The sequence below is a fragment of the Falco peregrinus genome, chromosome 14, assembly GCF_023634155.1.
Source record: "Falco peregrinus isolate bFalPer1 chromosome 14, bFalPer1.pri, whole genome shotgun sequence".
Lineage (NCBI taxonomy): Eukaryota > Metazoa > Chordata > Aves > Falconiformes > Falconidae > Falco > Falco peregrinus.
The window spans coordinates 24,416,843-24,431,826 of NC_073734.1; the positions used below are offsets into that span (position 1 = coordinate 24,416,843).

Here is a 14,984-nt window from a genome sequence, read left to right on the forward strand (position 1 = left end):
TGAATGAAGGAAAGGACTGTTCTTTCTCTGGCTGGATCTTATTTCTCCCTGCTCCTGCATACGTTTGAGGGAAGGGTGGATTTTACCTTAATTAAGAAACTACAAAGCAATCTCTTGTTCCCTGGTAGGGAACTTATCTTGCCCTGTGTTGTGCAGTCCTCGAGGGACCTCACTGCCTGAACAGTCATCTTGTGCTGTTGTAGGCAGCCTGGCACAGATGGATATGTTTGTCCCTTCCTGTGGTGGCACAACCCCACATGGAGACAAAACATCCTGCATCTTAGTAGTGCCTTTGAATTGGAGCTTGGTTGTCAAGTGGATTCAAATATACAGTGAAATCCCGTGTGGACACCCGGTGTGCTCCCATCTCCTGACGGAGCTCTTCTGGATCTTGAAAATCACTTAACCTTGCATGGTACTGTTGGACAGAACACAGAGCTTGTGGTTTCTTCCGGGAAACCTCCAGAAAATACTAACCAGTGTTCAAGTTGTCAGATATTTGGTGAAGGCATATTAAAGGCCATATATTTTGCTTGTTTGCAGATCTTTGGATTTGAAATGGGAAGAGAATAAGGAACATATAATTCCAACTAGATGTGTGAAGTTATGGTAAGAGAAGGCATTGAAATTCTTGCTGGTGAATGTGATTTTCTGATGACAGGTCCTACAGAAGGACAAGGATAGCAGATGTGTTGGTCCTTAAGGACAGAGGATATTTCCACATATGAAAAAGTTTGAAATAAATTTGAATCAGTAAATAAAAATAACAATAGAAATTCCTGTCTGGCCCAGCCAGTGGCTTTATTTCTTGTGTGTTGGGCTCTACAGCCCTAGAGAGGCAGAGGTCCCCTGATAATGCCCATCTTGCCCTATGTTCTTATAGCTACCAAAGGCATGAGTTGTATAGTTTTCTTTCTTGCCTGGGCTCCAAAAGAGAGTAGTGGCTTTCACAAAATAGAATTCAGGCTTGTTATCTGAGCATGGTAAAGCAAAGAAATGGCCTTCCCTTATCTGCTTCTCTTTCCCTCACTACTCTGCACAGTGGGAACAATTACACCCGTCCCCTTCCCATGCATGGCGGTCCCAGGCGGCCCTTACACATGGTGTTGCACTTGCACAGCACCCTGCAAGCGCATCCCTCTGCACTCCTTTTGCAGCACTGGCTGCGGAGTAATGTGCCCAGGATTGTGTGGCAGAGCAGAGTTATACCTCCCTCTCTTGGTACGGCTGCTCTGTGCCCTCCTTTGGAGAGAGATGCCAGAAATGTCTAGGCCCTCACTGCTCCTTAATGCTTGCTGTTCACAGCTTGCAGGATTGCAGCCTGTCTTCCCAACATGTGAAGGAGATCGTTGCCATTCTCCAGAGCTGCCCCTGTCTCTCTGAAGTGGAGTAAGTGCCTCCTTTCTTTCCTGTTGAGTGGCTGCAGGTGGGTGTTGGGGGACAGGGGATATTACATGTAGAGGGCAATGAGACGTGGGGCTTGACCACAAGGAATGGTACCAGCGCTCAGTTATCTCTAGTGGGGCCCTGTTTAGGGATTTTTGTGAGGTTCAGCAGGAGATGAATGCTGAGCAACCTTCAATTCCTGTGCCAACTGCAGCCTCTGGCTCCGAGACTGTAACCAGAGATGCCAGTTGCAGAGCAGACCCTGCTTATCAAGCAGTACTGCATGCTGGAGACAGGATGGGGCTGTCCCAGAGGCACAGCTCCTCCAGCAAATCCTCTGAGCCAGTGAAGTGACACAGATTGCTTTTGTGTTGTCCCTTTCGTCTTCTGAAACTATCTAGCTCTATTGGGAGAAATGAGTGGAGGGAGGCAAGATATCCACTTCATGATGTACACGTTGCATTGAGTATCATCCCTACCTTCCCTTATTTGCCTATATATGAGGCCACCTGGATTTGGCTGTAAAGCTCTCATAGCCTGTGTGCCCTGGAAAATGGAGGAATATCTGTTGCAAGACAGTTCAGTCCGGACTGTAACTTGAATTTAGCTACATCTCAAACCCTGTTTTTCTAACTCACTGATTTGAACTGGGATCTGGAGATCTTTGTCATCCAGTGTTTCTGCCTTCCATTCTTCCTTCCAGGAGGACAGTAAACACTCACTTGTTTGGTTTGTTGGTTTATATTCCCACTTAGGTTTTCTAAAGTGAGATGGGTTTGGGGCTAAGGCATGAATCATATTGTCCTGGAGATAAAGCTCTTTGTCTGAAGTTGCTTCATGCAGAGATAAGCAGGGAAGATTGATCTGGGACAGAAAACCAGTCCAGGCAAAAAAGCAATTGTAGGAAAGGGAAAGCAAGCAGATTTTGAGGGCTTTGTTGTTTACACTGTTCAAAATAGTCCCCGCTAACTGGAAAATGCCTCAGTTTATCAGGTAACAACCTTGGAGATGAAGGCTGCAGTTACCTGCTGGAAAGCCTCCCCTGGATATCAATTTCAGAGCAGCTGGAGTAAGTGTTGCCTTGTACAAAACCCAGATAACCAAATTGCCCTCTTTTCTTGAGCCTGGCAAGGACCATACAGAGATGCTGAGCAGGTGTCTGGGTGAGGCCTTTTCCTCCTGGATTAGTGCTACAGAAGCAGCTCTGAGTACTCTTAAGGAAGGATGAGACTCAGCCCACAAGACTGTTCAGGCTGAAGTTAAGTCACTTGCTCAGAGCATCACGCATGGAAACTGGTATAAATGCACCTGAAGTGCTGAAGTACCCTTTCATTAAAACCCCTTCCCCAGGAGGAGTTAGTGGTCCTGTGTGTTTTCGGCCGTGCCACTTCTGAAGTGAAAGGGGATCAAGCCTGCAGCATGCTGATGACCGCTTCTGCCAGGGCAGTCCCGTGTGGTTTCAGTGACCAGCTAATTGCCTTTTTTGTCTTTCTTAGTCTCAGTCAAAACCGCCTCTCTGTTAACGGCATTTGCAGTCTGTTGAAATCAGTAAATACCTGCCAGACGATGATAGAGGTGCAAGTCAGGTATGTAGGTCTTGACTAATTTCTGAGGTTAATCCTAATATACAAGTCTGAGAATTAAGTTCTGAGGTTTCTGTTGAATCACCTCAGTAGCGGGGCAGGTGAAGAACATGTTCAAAGATGATTACTAACACTGACACTTGGTAATATTGTTGCTGTAAGCTGATTTTATCTGAGCCATCAACCAGAATTTGAGAAGGTACAGAATTGTGTACCCTTTCATGTGCGGGGGCAGTTTTACACTCTTTCCTGCTCTCTGCCCTGGGAAGTTTTGGAGTGTCTCTGTGGAGTCTGAGAACTGGTGACATCTGGAGTAGAGCTGGAAGTTCTCTCCTATTACTTCCCCTTGGAATCCTCCTGGCGTTCAAGTGTAACAATTTTGTCTGCACTTTCTCTAACAGTTCGGAGAAACTAGGTCATCTGATATTGCATAGTTTGATCCAACCAGGATATAAAACTATTGGAGATTATTTTTTGTTGCTTTGGGAGTGTTTGATGTGATTGGTGTCACCAAAGAGTTTTGCAGAGCAAAATCAAGCATTCCTAAAATAAGAAATCCTGTAAATAAGACAAATGTGACAGTGATTGATTCTTTCTCTTCACAGCCTTTGTCGTGAGATTGCAGTCCTGAGGTTTTCAGGAGACAGAGAGTTTGCTTCCCATCCTCCCAGGTAGAGTGTGTGCACACAAGTGGTGTTTTCTTAGCATCTCATTTAGTTCTTGCATCCTGTTTCAGTACCGAGGGTAATAATTCATCTCACAGTAGTTCTTTCCCCCTCTCCCCTCAATATAAATGTTGTACTTTCTCCTGGTTTTCTTAACCACTTTTGAAGTTCTCCACTGCCTTCTATAGTGTTTGATCATGTTTTATCTCTCTAGGGAACACTTCAACCCACAGCATCCTAAGCAAAGCAGGCTGTTTAATGTCAGCTGTGCTATCTGATAATAGCGAACAGTAAAACTAACAAGTGAACCCCACACCTCCAACCCACATTCCAAAAAGATTCACAGATCCGTGCACGTTTAAAGCTATCTAGTTCATTCCACTATGCATTCTGGATCATGGTACTCCTAAATCAGAATGAATTTGGAGGTTTATTTTCCCCAGAAAGTTATGGTTAAAGTTGCTTAACAGAGATGTTTTGACTGAGAAATCGTTTTCTGTTGCTCCTGGAGCTGTAGGTTCATTTATTTATGCATTAGTTCTCCATGGACTGAGCCCACTGTAAAATAGCATTTCCCACAATACACCTGCATCCCACTTCTTAGCCAGGGAGAACAGCAGGGCTATCATGGGATGCATCCCAGTTGTGCCTACGCTTGAAAGAGAGTGGCAGCCTGAGAAACACGATCTGTGACTCCTTTAAGGCACCAGGTGACAATTCTAACTCAGCTATTTTAGAATTTGGATGTTCCATTTATTTATGAGGTCATTTTTTTTTGCACAGATGTGGACTCTTCACAAAACGTGTTTAGGCAAAAGCTGAATTCTCCATCAAACTGTAGGTTAGATGGGAAAACTGCCTTTTCCCCTTCTCCCCAGTTGCCTGCATGCTCAAGTATTTGGCTAACCACTGAAAGAAAGAAGAGTTTGCTATTGGCAAGATACAGGTGTGGGCTAGAGCCAGGATAGCCCCAGGAACCTGCCAAATTGCTAAAGCAATGAAGTGTTTTACCCTTGTCTGGTTTTTTGGTCACTTAGGGAAGAGCCTGTGTTGTCTGCTGATGGCCAGCGATATGGAGAGGAGAACCAGATGCCTACTACCTCCCCCAAAATAAGGTACCATGGCAATTTTCATTGTATTTCACACACATCCTATCTCTGGATCCTATAGCTGATGTAACCTGCATCTCCAGGTTTGAATAGTGACTCACAAGAGAGCTGGTAAAGGTCCCTTCAGTCAGTCGTTCGTCACTGTGTTCACATTCCCAGCTTGCAGCTCTAGGAGCTCTGTGGTTAGCATCTGTGGTCTTCTACAGGAGTGAAAATAGGTTGTGGTTTGTCTATCTCAGCCACAGAACTGGCATGGTGATTGTACAGTTACTGCTACATCAGCTCCCATCATGTGGGAGCTGGCGGTGACAGACCTTGTGATGCTGGGGGGGGTTCTCTACTGATACTTGGAGGAATGCATCCTGAGCTGGACCTCTGTTCAGATGCATGTCAGAGCTTGCTCTTACTCCAGCACAGAGTCCACCTGTCTGTTTTGTAGGCTGCAGTGAAGAAGGAAGAAGTGTGTAAACCCTGCTAACCAGGACCTTGGGGCTCTGGTCCTTTGTTGTGTCTCAAGTTTACTTTGTCTTTTTATTCTCTGTTTGCAGGCAAGAGCTGAAAGTACAGGTTATCAGTTGTTGCAGATGAAAACCAAAGAAAAGCAAGATATTTTAAGGGGTTTTTTAATTTAATTATTGTCTTTTCATTTCTTCTCTGTTTTTCTGAAGGATTGAAGTTTACAATCTTGTTTGCAGTCCTTCAGACCTGGCCTACTGATTTCTCTTTCCCTCTAGACTGACAGACAGTCATTTTCAAGCCAGTGACCTGGAGAAGTTGTGTGCAGTCCTGAAAGAATGTAGCAGCATCTCTGAGCTGGAGTAAGTCCTTCTTAACTCTTATGGTCTCTATCTGCAGTTCTTTGGGATGTGGATGGAAGAAATGCCACTCGTTTGTTCTGCAATGTTATACGGAGAACAGGGTAGAGATGTAGCCTTCTGAAAGGCGTAGCTTCACATGGGCTAATACCCTTTGCCAAGGAGACATACGGTTCTAGTGCTCTTTTAGGGCAAAGGTTACAGGACATAAAGTCTAGAGAGGCACTGTTTGATCGCTTCGCCTGACTTCAGGTATTACAAAAGCTGTAAAACCTCGTCCTGCCATTTTTGTCTTTGGGTCATTTGGGAGCAAAGCTGCAGAGGCTGAGGAATCCCATCCAAATCAAGGGTGCGAGCCTGCGTTTTTGCTGGTGACCCCACATATGGTGTACAAGGACCATCAGCACCAAAGCGCTTTCTTCTGTTAGCGCTGCGTGTGGGGAGACATTCTGTTTGCTAACACCAAGAGGTGAGCAGGCCGAGCCCAGATGGAAAGGCTAGCCAACACCCCCCCGGCATCTAGGTTTTGAGGACAGAACATGGGCCAGCACTAGCATGTAGTATATGGACCACCACCTGAGGGCTGGCTATTCCTTAGGCCTGGCAGCCTGTGGAAAGGTTTTTAGGCTTTGCTCTTCTTAAGCAATCGTGTTCCTTGATCTCACGTGGGCCACAGCCCCCTGCAGTCCTTAGGCTCTAATATCAGAGCCTAATATCCTTTTCCAAGACTAACCCGTGGCTCCTCCGTAGGGCCTGTCCAGGTTGATAATTTCTGAGATTAATTCTGCATTAAAAGGCGCTGTCAGTCCAGGGGAGTCTCTTGGTGGACACGAGAAAAGGATGAGCCTTGACCTAAGTTTTTGGCTGTCTTGCAACGGTTAATTCCAGCCTCTGGCTTTAGTCGTCAGTGGTGAAGGGCAGTGTGTGTGTTGTTTTGATTAGGGTGCCCATGTTCTGCTTTCAGAGCTCTTGTTACAAAGAGCTGATTGTGCCTATTGGCTTTTTTTTTCTATTAAAATTAAATGCCTTTCTTTCAATCCTAGCCTATCACGTAATCATCTGGGAGATGAAGGTTTGCAGATGTTACAGTTCCTCCCAGATCTGAAAATGTTAAGTTCTCTCAAGTGAGTAGCTCCTGTTTCTCCTTACTCGTGGATGTTTTTTTATGGGAGTATTGATTGTGGAAGCACAGTCCACATTTGGGAAGGGCTCTTCAGAATCGAGTGCAGTTATATTCAGTATCTATTAAGGGTAGATCCCCACCTCTAGTCCAGAACAGCTTGACTCCACTTGAAGCTTGATTCAGATCAGTGCCCGAGAGCTTCTGTACTCAGTCCTCCATGAAGGAGACGGGAGTTCTGGTGTGCAGCCGTGGCACCTGGTTTCTAAAACAGTCTGAGTTCTTTAGCAAGCCACTGAATTTTTCCTTTCCTGGTTCCTCAACACGAGGGAGAGCAGTCCTTCCTCTCCTGAGGTGGGCACCTTTGGATGATAAACGCTGGGGAGCTCCAGTTTCAGCAGCAGAGCCTGCATTCAGCTGCAGTGGTGGTTATGTTTATCTGCGTGTTTTCCCTGACATTCCCATTGCAAGTGCACTGGACAGAACTGTGGCTTAAGGAGTATAGCACCATTCTGCTTTATTGAAAGAGATATTTATTGTTCCTGTTTGGTTAATTGAACTGTTCTCAAGCCAAGACCATTCCAGTTACTAAGAGTCTACACCCTCTTGTCATGTCAGTGCAATGAAACACGCTGCTGTTACTTCTCTGTTTTTTTTTTTCCCAGCGTCAAGCACACTGCCCATGGTCACACTAGATACTGTGATAGACCCAACAGGCCTGACCATGATCTTAATTAGCGTGGGTTTGTACTGCCATGACTGCAGTTACAGCTAAAGAGTTGTTTTCGCTTTTCATTGGTGTCTTGAAATACAAGGAATTCCATTTAACCATAAGAAAAACTTGTGTGGGAAGGAAGCTCCATCACTGGAACAGATTGCCCAGAGAGTTTGTAGTTTCTCCATCTTTGGAGATGGTAAAAACCCAGCTGGACACTGTCCTGGGTGGTCTGCTCTAGCCTAACCCTCCTCTAAACAAGGGAGTTTAAACAGATAATCTCCAGAGGTCCATTCCAGCCTCGTTATTCTGTGATTCTGTGAACCCTAAAAGTGAGTGACAAATTTTAAAATATACTGGGGTGAGCTGTGTTTGCAAAACTGTAGCTGGAAACACAGGCAGAAGGTGGCAAAGAAGCAGTCTCTGAGAGTGTTGCACAGCGATGGCTGTTATCAGGTGGTGCAGTGTAAATTGCTAGTAGTTTTGCTTGCAGCAGCTGATTTCATCTCTTCTTCCTGTAGGCTTAATGACAACCAGATCTCCCTGAACTCTGTGTTTTTCTTAGCACAGTCCTTATCTACACTGGAACACGTTAAAACAATGAACTTCAGGTATGACTCATACTTTTCCTATTTGTTTGCTATTTAAAACCTCAAAGTGTGGTTTTTGAGGAGTGATACAGGAGTGTGTGTCTTCAAACTCCACCCTAAATATGCTCTTCTCTGGTTACAGCTTAGGACACACACAAGTGGTTCATCTAACCTTTTGGGAAAGAATCAGGTAAAATCATACCCGCTCATCTGTCTAAGCCTTCCAGAATCCTCCTTATGAAATCTTAAACAGGTGGTGATGTGTCAGTCCCTGAGGTGTGCCAATTAAAGAGCCATTTGGCTCCAAACTCCAGCCAGGGTGGTGGAAGCAGGGTGAGCTGTTTCGTGGTCTAGTGGAAGGTGTTCCTGCTCATGGTAGGGGGTTTGGAACTAGGTGATCTTTAAGGTCCCTTCCAAACCAAACCATTCTATGATTCTGTGATTGATTCTTAGGGCTAATTGATTGACAGAAGCTTGCGGGTATGGAGCAGACAGCAGTATTCAACTGCTGACTGGAGCCGAGTGCTGAGGGGGTGCAGAACTCTCTGGAGGCTGGAAGAGAGATGATAAGGCTCTTTTTATTTCTGGAGATGATGTATACCTAATTCTGGCAGGTAGTGAGAAAAGACAGACTGGAGCATGAGGCCATTGCCACCACCTCACCCTGTTCCCCAGCTGCAGTGCTGGGAGTCAGCTACGTGGGGGCAATAGCATCAGCACAACTCACGGGGTAAACCGTTCTTTCCGCAGGGGCAGAAGTACCAGCAGATGGAGAAGTAGCTTCCCGGCATATCCCAAACATGACGCAAAAGGACAGTGCTTTTGGTATGGCACCCCCAGCTTCCTTTTGTCACCCAGGAGCATAGGGAGAGATGGCTGAGGGGTCTATATCTGTGGCATAACGTGTGGAACAGACCCATTGCTCCAACTGTGTCTCCTCAGAGAGCCGTCTTTTGCCTTGCCTGCCTTTGGCGGCAGGCTTGGCTCTCCTGGAAAGCAGATGTTCCTTTCTTCTGCTTGTATCCCATCATGACTGATTCCACATGAGGCACTTCTGGAAAAGGTGCATCGTTAATATATCTCTCTTCCATCCTCTTCCCTGCTGAAACTGGTGAGGGAGGCCAGTCCCTTCCAGTTACAAGGGAGAAGGTCTTGGGTGGTGTAATTTGGCAAAGCCTTGAAGAGATTGGGCCAGCTGGTGTCAACCCAGGCCAATAGGCGTTTGTACTTCGAGGTCACTGGAGGGGCACAATGATATGCCAGAGGTGGCTGGGTGAATAATACACCCTTATGGGATAGAGTTGGGATGTCCACTGCTATAAGCATATATGGGGAAATAGAGCATCTTTTGCTTGGCTAGGCTCAAGGGGATTGTCTGGCTTTCCTGCAGAGGAAGTTTCTACCTGTAAATCATGAGATACAGATCTGGCTGGCTAGTACATTCATCCCATGGAGACCTGCCAGCTTGTCAGCCAGAAAGGTTTCTGTGTTTTCCTTGTTAGAGAAGGACATAGAAGGCACCATTCCCGGCCTTGCTCTGGGAAAGCTGAGACACTGCTGAGCAGGGAGAGATGCTGTCCAGTCTCTGAGACAATTTGAGTACCAATGATGCGGCTCTAGGGAGGCAACACCCAAAGTGGTGTGGTATTTTGGTGGTGGACTGGCCCTCTTGAATCAGCTCAGAGCTGGTGAAATCATCTGGTTGTCACAGGTTTTGACTTCTCAGTCCTAGACTGTGGGTAGCAAAATATATATAGTGGAAGTGAGGGGGTTGTTATGGGCCTTCTCCTAGGATGGGAAGCTCTAGGATATGAAGGAGGTGTTGCCAAACCGTGGTCGTGGGAAATGTTTAGTTCCTGAGTGCTTTGTTTGCTTCAGTCTCAGGGATTGCAGAGTGAGTCCGGAGGACATGACCAGGCTGTGCCAGATACTGGCTCAATATCCGCAGCTGACAGAAATTGAGTAAGTGTTGTGCACTTGGCAACCCTGCCTGCCTGTCTGTGTCCCCAACCTGCAGGTACAGTCGGTGTTCAGGCTAGCAGCTAGTGTAAATTGGCTCTCCTCTAGTCTCCCAGAAATCCCCACAAAACTTCATCCAGATGCTTATACAAACCCACCCCTTCAACTGCCCTCTCTGTTTGGTTTGGCCTCTCCTAAGTCCTACCATGTCTGTGTTTAAACACCTCAGAACACGTATGTGTTCTTATAGTCTTCCTCAATCATGTGGCTAGACACAAGTGTTGTCACCAGTTCCTCGAGACCCCGGCTTGCAGTATAGCTGGAGCAAGAGCACCTGGCTGACTAAGCCATGAACCAAACTCCTGAAGAGCTGGTCACTCCAGACAGGAGCTGGGCACCAAGAAAATCAGAATAATACTAGTCAGAATAAAAAATGAGTAATAACAAATAAAAATAATGTAATCTTTTTTTTTTGCCACGCCATGCCATGCATGCCATACCCTTGGCGCATGCATGAAATGCATCAGTAGCATCATTTTATAAATTTACAGTAATGGAAAAGTAAGACTTTTAAAACTGGAATGTTAATTGGCTGTAGGATGTAGAGAAACATGGAGATCAACCTGTAAGGTCTTAAATCTTGCTCAACTTTCAGGGCATTTCTAGACATGCCCTTTCTCAGAATTTGCCCATAGCACCACCATGCACGTGTGTGTGTGCATGTCCATGTAGATTTTATAGAAATATGTACAAATTGTCCCAGTTTTTTCTTGGAATTTGTTTCCTTCCATGTTTTACAGTCTGTGTGGAAATTCATTGAGTGACCAGAGCATTGAGAAATTACTGAGATTCCTGCCATACCTCTGCCATCTGAAATTACTGAGGTAATGTTTGTGGTCCCTGCTTTGATTGCTGACATGAAACATTGGTTTGGAGAGTGCTAATACCACAGCATATTTTAAGAGCATTAATTAGTAATTGTAGATTAACACGCTGGGCAAAGAAAATGCAGAAACTCACACCCATTCATGTCTTGCTTCTAGAACCAAGGCAACACTGAACCTTTTTTCCTTTATGATCTATAGAGTGGGAAAAAAGGGACAGGAGGAGAAACACCCACCCTAGAAGGAGCATCCTGGGTAATCCTCACTGAGCAGGTCCCATGGAACATGTCTTCCAGCATCCATAACAGATGTAGGACTTGCTGGTTGACACACCGTGACAGCACACCACCTGTTTGTGTGGTCAGCATCTCATAGCTCTGCCCCTGCGTGGATCTGGCATCTGGCCACACTTGACACCAAGTGTTTCCTGGCAGCATATCAGCCATGTAGGCTGGGGATTTAGGCTAGAGAGGTGCTGTAAGGGACTAGGGCACTCCCACCACATGGACAAAAAGCCCAGAAGGAGCTTGACCATCTTTTACAAGATGCAGCATGGAGGAGCTGCAGCGTTTGGAGAGACCAGATTTACTCACTCAGGAGGTTGCTTCCAGTCTGGGGCATCTCTAGTCCAGTAGCCCTGAAGAGGAGTTGTTCAGTGTAAACCCTTGGTCTGTACTCCCTTTTTAGTCAAAGGAGATTAAAGTAGACTCTCCCTTAGTTCAAGGAACGCTGGGTGCCAATGCTCAAAACTTAGATCTTTGCTCACTGATCTTGAGTTAAACAGGGTGGGTTCAGCCTTTTGTATCTCAGAGTAAACAATGGGAAAATTGGGCCACGTGTGTCAGCACCTTTCTTCTTGGGAACTGATTTTGTTGTTCTTTCTTTCCCTTCCTTTTCAGTATTAGGAATAACATGTTTTCACCACATTGCACTGTTTTACTCATCAACTCCATCAACCTCTGTGAGCGAATCACAATAGTAGAAGTCCGGTAAGACAGACTGTTTGGAGCCCAGCTCGGCTTTAAAGGGTCTACAGAGCTTGTCAATCTTGAAGAGCATTGCTGAAGGACTGTCTTTTGTGTTTGCTTCAGGTCAAGTGAAAATGCTCTTTTGCATTTAGGAGCAAGCATGCAAAGCCGAAAGACATCCTGCAGGTACTGGCATACAGCATTTAATTATAGTTCACTTGTTTTGATTAGGTTTGAAACAGTAGTGCAGGTAGCCAGATCTCCTGTATGAAGAACTCGTGGGCTGGTAGTCAAGGAGCTTGGGCTGGTAGCTGAAGCTCTGGGACTCAGTTCAGCTGCCTAAGTGCAACTCAGTACCATTTGGATGCATTGGGATGGCACAGTCCCATGCCTTTCTTGAGTGGCTGCTGGACTACTCATGATCATCCTGAGTGGCACCAAATTCTGTTGCACAAGCAACTGAACTGAGCCCCAGCCACTGCATTTTCCAAAAGCGTGCCTCAAATTCTGGGTGATAATCTCCATATGGAGTACAAGTCTTATGAGGAGCAGCTGAGGGAACTGGGCTTGTTCAGCCTGGAGAAAAGGAGACTTTGGGGAGACCTTCTCACTCTCTACAACTACCTGAGAGGAGGTTGTAGTGAGGTGGGAGTTGGTCTCTTCTCCCAAATAACAAGTGATAGGACAAGAGGAAATGACCTCAAGTTGCACCAGGGGAGGTTTAGAGTTGACAAGCACAGGGCACAGGCTGCCCAGGGAAGTGGTTGAGTCACCACCCCTGGAGGCATTTAAAAGACATGTGACACTTAGGGATGTGGCTTAGTGGTGGACTTGACAGTGCCAGGTTAATGGTTGATTTGATGATCTTAAAGGTTCTTTTCAACCTAAATGATTCTATGATTCTATGATTGTATATGAGCACCAGTGTGATGTGTATACGTGTCTGCAGCTCTCTGGGAGTCATGGTTGCTGGGTGCCCCTGTAAAGACTGTAACATGTCTCCAGTTAGGCACCAAGGAGACGGCAAAAAAATGAAAAGATCTGTTTCTCACTTATGAAGTGGGGTTTGTCATTACTAACCTCAGGGAGGTGTTTTGAGAAGTACCAAACACTGGCACAGCTAAGGGCATTCATCTCAGTGCATGCTGCACAGAGACTGGTCTGAAAATGCAACTGCTGATGGGCAGCTCTCGCTGCTCAGGCCGAGCCTGGTCGCCGGCGTGCTTTAACTCTCTTGCTGTCTCATATGTAGGCTGACGGACTGTGCCATCGGTCAAGGGCAGATAGATGAGCTCTGCAGAGTCCTGGAGCAGCGTGGGTGGCTGGCAGAAGTCGAGTAAGTGGGGTTTGGGTTGTTTCCATGACCTTGAACAGGAGTCACTGAGGGAGAGCTGGGTTGGGGTGGTTCGGCATCGCTTGGGGTTTCCCAGCCTGTCCGTGCATGTGTGTGTTCTTGTTCAGACTATTTAGAAACAAAATTGATTAGTAATCATACAGGTCCTTTATGTATATGTTTTTTAAGAAGGCTTGAGCTGGTGGGACAACTTCCTTGGGTTTTTCACTCTGTGGCTCTTTTGAGGCATTTGTTGCTTTGCCTGAGCTCTGAGCTTGTGTTCAGAGCTCTTCATTTGAGCTTGCTCTGGAGCTTATGCACGAGGTATTTTGTAGGGTAGCAGTTTGTTTTATACAGACCTATTGGCCAAGCTGGGATTTAAGTCCAGGAATTTTAGCTTATTTCTTCAAAGCTGCTCAGAGGAGCATTGCTTCTTAAAAGGCTGAGGTTTGGTTGGCCACCTTGTTCTTCTGCCTTTCAGTCTCTCCAGGAATCAGCTGGGAGATGAGGGCCTGAGGTGCTTCTTGGACCACTTGCATCAAGTGCCTGTTACCTGCTCCCTCAAGTAAGAAAATATACCATGAATCTGACATGCCCTAGCAGAAAGGTGTTCACACAATCCCTGCTGAAGCTTGTTGTCAGGCTTCTTGCCCACTCCTGCCTTGGGAGGTAAGGTCTGAGTGATCCTTGAGCACAGCTCAAGACCTCCAGGCCAGGGTGACTCAGGGTCTGATCCAAAACCTGCTGAAGTAACTAAAAGTCTTCCTTTTGGCATCAGCAGGAGATAACGAGGCCCAGAGTGGGGTAGCATGACAGAAGTTGGCCCAGTCCCCCAAGTTTTCCGTTCATCACTTTTCTGTGTATGTTGTCCTCTTTGAATAACCGAAGGGCCATAGGTGCTGTGAGCTTAGCTGTGCCCTATGTCAGCCTCTCCCCTTCCCTTTCTGGGGGGGAAGCAACTGCTCCAGCAGGTAGCTGCCTCTGCAGTGCCAGAGGCCAGTTGCACTTGCTGTGTCACCCAAGCTGTCAGTGCTGTGCCTTGGAGGGGTTTGGTGCATTTAGCGCAGCCAAAGGGGCCCAGCACCCCACAAACTGCTCTGCCTTTGGTGCCAGCTTGAATTCTGCCTCTGTGGCTGAGGAGCCTGGGGACAACCCTGAGTCTTAACACCTGAAAAACCTTCCTTCTCTTCTGTGCAGTCTCAGCCATAATAGGATTTCTCAGGATGGAGTTCTGCATCTCATAAATGCCTTTGCCACATCTGGAAATACCAGTGAAGTTCAAGTCAGGTGTGTGTTTCCCCTAAGTAATTTCTGATTATTCACTGCATGTTTTCCTCTTAATTATCAAAAGATTTTGATCTTCAGGTAATAATGACAAGGGCCATATTTTCATATAAGTGCATGCAAAGCTTATGTTCATGTCTGTTTCTACTGGCCAAATGTAGCTGCCAAGGAGGAAGCAAACAGAAGCGTTACTCCATGGGCCAAGTTATTTCTGTGTACAGACACAGGTATTCAGCTGTAGTAATTGTTGTCACGTATATATCTGTAAGTGAACCTCTTTGAGGCAAAAATCAGTGTTTGTTTTCTGAAAGTGTGGTCCCTGATTCACATCAATATATTGAGATTTCAGAGTGAGTCTGTTGAAAACAATTTCTGATGTTCTTTACTTGGATTTGTGTCTTTTATCTCCTTTCCTCTCTGGCAAAAATAGCCCATGGCTCCCGGGCTTGTTGCACTGGCATGAACTGCTTTTTCTCACAGATTCAATTCACAAGGCTGGGCCGCACTGCACATCTGCCCTTATCAATGTTTATGTTCATGTAGACCAGCTGGTCTGTCATGAATCAAATTTAG

At 46.1% G+C, this 14,984-nt stretch overlaps 1 protein-coding gene across 7 annotated transcripts in view; it reads left to right on the top strand.

Moving 5' to 3' along the window:
• Positions 1-14,984, top strand: part of NLRC5 (NLR family CARD domain containing 5) — a 51,747-nt gene that overhangs the window by 17,652 nt on the left and 19,111 nt on the right. For all 7 annotated transcript variants that reach the window (XM_055819068.1, XM_027782179.2, XM_055819069.1 and 4 more), the window contains 18 exons: positions 544-609; positions 1,306-1,389; positions 2,372-2,455; positions 2,883-2,972; positions 3,575-3,640; positions 4,672-4,749; positions 5,478-5,561; positions 6,602-6,682; positions 7,915-8,004; positions 8,126-8,173; positions 8,734-8,808; positions 9,862-9,945; positions 10,743-10,826; positions 11,726-11,815; positions 11,918-11,980; positions 13,047-13,130; positions 13,609-13,692; positions 14,325-14,414. In XM_055819068.1, coding sequence (XP_055675043.1) covers positions 544-609; positions 1,306-1,389; positions 2,372-2,455; positions 2,883-2,972; positions 3,575-3,640; positions 4,672-4,749; positions 5,478-5,561; positions 6,602-6,682; positions 7,915-8,004; positions 8,126-8,173; positions 8,734-8,808; positions 9,862-9,945; positions 10,743-10,826; positions 11,726-11,815; positions 11,918-11,980; positions 13,047-13,130; positions 13,609-13,692; positions 14,325-14,414 — 1,425 coding nt within the window. The remainder of the gene's footprint in view (positions 1-543; positions 610-1,305; positions 1,390-2,371; positions 2,456-2,882; positions 2,973-3,574; positions 3,641-4,671; positions 4,750-5,477; positions 5,562-6,601; positions 6,683-7,914; positions 8,005-8,125; positions 8,174-8,733; positions 8,809-9,861; positions 9,946-10,742; positions 10,827-11,725; positions 11,816-11,917; positions 11,981-13,046; positions 13,131-13,608; positions 13,693-14,324; positions 14,415-14,984) is intronic.